Consider the following 3,970-nt stretch of genomic DNA (forward strand, 5'->3'; position numbering starts at 1 on the left):
CACACACACACACACACACACACACACACACACACACACACACACACACACACCTCTGCAGACACTCAGCCTCCTCCGACACCTTTTTCTCTGCATTTTTACACCAAATGAAGCAGGAAAGAGAAAAAAACTAAAACAAGGAGATCTTGAAAAGGAGAGATAAACCTTGTGCATGCTGCTGGAGGTCTTACACCTCTTTAGTGTTGTGTGTGTGCATGTGTGTGTGTGTGAGTAGGAGTAATGAGGGGTGTCTTTCGTGCGCCACACAAGCCCGAGACCCCGCCCTCCACAGTGCTGCAGTAGTGCACATCACGTCTTCTCCTCTCCTTTCCTACAACCCTCCCTTCTCCCCTGCGAGCTCCACACGTCTCCTCCTCCACTTTTTTCCCTCCTTTCTCCATTTTTCCAGATGGGCATATTAATGAGTTCTTTTCCACTCCTTCTCTAACACACATCCTCACCTCTTCTTTAGCAACCTTCCTGCCACCTTTCAACATTCATGTTTTGCCTTTTTTTTAATTCTGCTCTGCTTTTCGGCGTCTCGCTGGATCACACCCAAAGGGCAGCTCCTAAACGCCACCCGCCCCCTGCATTTTCCCAATATTCATTCACTCTCTTACAGTCTGCCACACTCCTCCTCCTCCCTGACATGAGTTATTACTCTATAGCACGGCGTTTGGAAAACCATGAGCTCATCATTTTCTCTGCAGATTATACCACAAGTCAAAAAGAAAAGCCTTCTACTCACCGAAAACCATCCTGCTGACTGCACAAAAACACACACTTCATCTGCTTTGGGGGGAACCAACCTAATGACTTATTGGGAGTTTAGAGGAGGATACAAAAGAGGAGATCAATGGCACTAAAGTCATCGCTAAATCACTGAAAATGCTCAAGAGAGGACAAGAAGCAACCGGACAAGCGGTGCACTTTTATAGGACGAGTGATCCCCCATCACTCCTGTTCTCGCCTGAATTAACAAAGGCTGAGCGCGATCAAACACGAAGGCTACAAACACAGCTGACTTTGTTACGTTAAGTTATTTTCCAGAGCTGCAGACGAGCAATGCAAAACACAGCAACAAAAAACAAACAAAAAAAAAAAACGAAAAGTGGCAAAAACACAAAAAGCCGTAGATGGCGAAGTGAAAATGTGAGCTAAAATAACAACAAGGAAACAACAAAAAAAACACACAAAGAGACAAAGTGAGGCTGGGTAGTGTGTGTGTGTGTGTGTATGTGTGTGTGTGTGTGGAGGGGGTTCTCTGCAATGCAGACACATTTTGGCATCAGCAGAAGTGACCCGTCTCCAGCCATCTGTGAGCTAGAAGAGTGTCTGCTGCTCGTTCTCGTTTCACAACTAAAACGCCACATTTGATTTACTCCAGCCTCTTTACTCATTCATTAAAAAGGTGAGAACGTTATATTAAAGTCCAGATATTATACTGAGAGCTTTTATCAGGTCTCTAATAACTCTGGAAAAAGAAAAACCACAAACACAGTCCAGAAGTGAGTCATGCTGAGTGATATTTTGACGTCTCAGAGGTCAAACGTATTTCTGTGTGGTTGTGAGTAACGGGCTGACCTGTTATTAGAGGCTCTTTGGATCAGATCTGTGAGGACACACAGCTAAGTCGAGTGAATTAAAGACAAACATACAAATGATATAACTGAGTTGAACACAGCCAAGCCAATCACAAACAAGACTTTAAACAATAAGCTTGTTTGACAGCAGAAAGTACAGAAGTTAGTTTGGTTATTAAAGTGCCAGTGACATGCAAATACAAAATGTCAAAGAAAACATCTTTATATTTATGAAACTTGACATAATACACAATTTTACCCATTTTGTCACATATCTGGCATATTTTCTTTTGAAATTGGCTCAGTCAAAGCGAGACAGGAAGTGACATCAAAGGGAACTAAGAAATAAAACACTCTGGTCTTTGTTTATTGAAACAATATTATTTGAACTCTAACTTTTCTTCATCTCTCTGATAGTGACTCAAAATAATCTAAAGAAACAGATTCTCCTCCGTCTGTGTTGTTAGTCATTAGCCACGTTTCCATCTAATTTTAATTCAAATTTTGAGYAAATTTTTAAAATTTTGCAAAAAGGAAAAAACGAAAAACGTGTTTCCATCAACTGGCTTGAAGCGAATTAGTTATGTCAGATGCATGTGTGTAGTAAACAGGAAGTAAAAGTCGCAAACTTGCTGAGACTACATATCCCAGGACAATGGAGAGAAGTTATCAGGAATGTGTTGCTACTATCGGGAAAGTTGTACTTATTTTGTCATATCAACTAGTTCTGGCGATGTTACATGCTGTCTGGAGACGTAGAGAAAGAAATGCAAATCTCTTCACGTTACGGGAATGATTGAGAAGATGTCGACAGCGGGAGGAGGGTCCAGCTGCCAGTCGCTCTGGTACCGGTACCGGTCAGAGAGCGGGAACAGCAGATCAACCATGTGAGGTAAATGTTCGCTACCTCAGAACTGATTTGACAAATATGTTTCCATCTCTCCTTTTGCGCATTAACTCTTTTTTGAAAAACCCAAAACCCACCTCAAGCGAGCGCATCAACTCTTTTGCGAATTAGAGGAAGTTTTTTCGATTTTTTTCATTCACCTTTTCTGATGCGATACTTCAAAATGTGCCTTAAAAATGCTGATGAATTACGGCTACAGTAGAGTTGCTCTGATCGCATGGAGACATTCCCCTTTGTCATCACTTCCTGTTAGTTCACATGCAAAATGACTCAACTGTTCATCTCAGCAGCGGGACATTTTTTGCAATACGTTGTCTTGTTTTTATCTTTAAAAAAATGCATTTATATTTATTACAAAAAGTGGATGTCACAGGCACTTTAATTGAAAGGACTGCTGCTGGGGCTGGTTACTTTTCTCTTGTTTGTGTTTAGACATTTTTGTATATTACAGATTCAGATTGTTTGCTGGAATTTGGGAGAATTTGCAGGTTTCTGTTTCTGTTTTGTCACCTCTATGTGGCAAATCATGGTGAGATCTTCATATTTTACACATCAAATCCCCATGGTTACACAATAGTATATACACCAGTACTGAAAACATAAATATATTAGGTGTGGGAAAAATATGCAAATGGAAAATGTGGTTCTGAATAAATATTCTTCTTATGATTTAAAATCCACCAAAAAAAAAAGAAGAAAAAAATTAAAATACTGAGGCTCAACCCAGTTCTTGGATGACTGAAACGTGTCCACTTACCATGTGTATCGGTGTGCTGGTCAGATCTCTCTCCGTGACCAGTCTGTCCTGGTCGGTGACGTAAAGACCCTTCTGTGCCAGGGCCTGAATGACAGCGTTGTGTCCCAGTAAAGGTTTAACAGCATCACTGCGGAGGATCAGGCTTCCTGCACGGCAGTACAGCTCTGCAGACTGAAGCAGGCAGGCGACCGGAGGCTTCAGGTGCTCCTGGTTGTACTGGTCCCTGTAGAAGGGCTCAGCCAGCTCCTCTGGTACGGCATCTGAAGAGGATGAAAACAAAATGTTTATTTTTAATGGTTTTTATTTATTCATGTTGCTCAGCTTTAATAAGTTACAGCTCTAAGTTCACCTTCGAGCTACAACCAATAAATAAAACTCACTACGATTAAAGGATGACACACTGACAAGATGAATCCTCTATTAAAATGTCCTTTTTTTTAAGGAAAAGATAACATGTTTTTGTTTTGGCTGCTCTTTTCTGCAGGGGTCGCCACAGCGGGTGAACTTAAASCGGAGAACATGAAAGATTTGGCGAYTGTTTTATGYCAGATGCCCTCCATTACCCAACTTGGGCTCGAACCAGCAGCCTCAGKGTTACAAGACTGAGCTACCGCAGCCCCCTCAATAAAAAATAGGATATGAAAAAACTTTGATGAGGGGAATTCTGTGTTTACCTTGTTATAACCCACGTGTGTTAGTGAAGATGTAAGTAACAGCATGAGG

The 3,970-nt window shown here is 41.4% G+C and overlaps 1 protein-coding gene across 7 annotated transcripts in view; it reads right to left on the reverse strand.

Moving 5' to 3' along the window:
• camsap2b (calmodulin regulated spectrin-associated protein family, member 2b) overlaps positions 1-3,970 on the reverse strand; it is a 39,740-nt gene that overhangs the window by 26,730 nt on the left and 9,040 nt on the right. For all 7 annotated transcript variants that reach the window (XM_014021632.1, XM_014021624.1, XM_014021670.1 and 4 more), the window contains one exon: positions 3,248-3,507. In XM_014021632.1, coding sequence (XP_013877086.1) covers positions 3,248-3,507 — 260 coding nt within the window. The remainder of the gene's footprint in view (positions 1-3,247; positions 3,508-3,970) is intronic.

The sequence above is a fragment of the Austrofundulus limnaeus genome, unplaced genomic scaffold (genome assembly GCF_001266775.1).
Source record: "Austrofundulus limnaeus strain Quisiro unplaced genomic scaffold, Austrofundulus_limnaeus-1.0 Scaffold3, whole genome shotgun sequence".
Classification (NCBI taxonomy): Eukaryota; Metazoa; Chordata; class Actinopteri; order Cyprinodontiformes; family Rivulidae; genus Austrofundulus; species Austrofundulus limnaeus.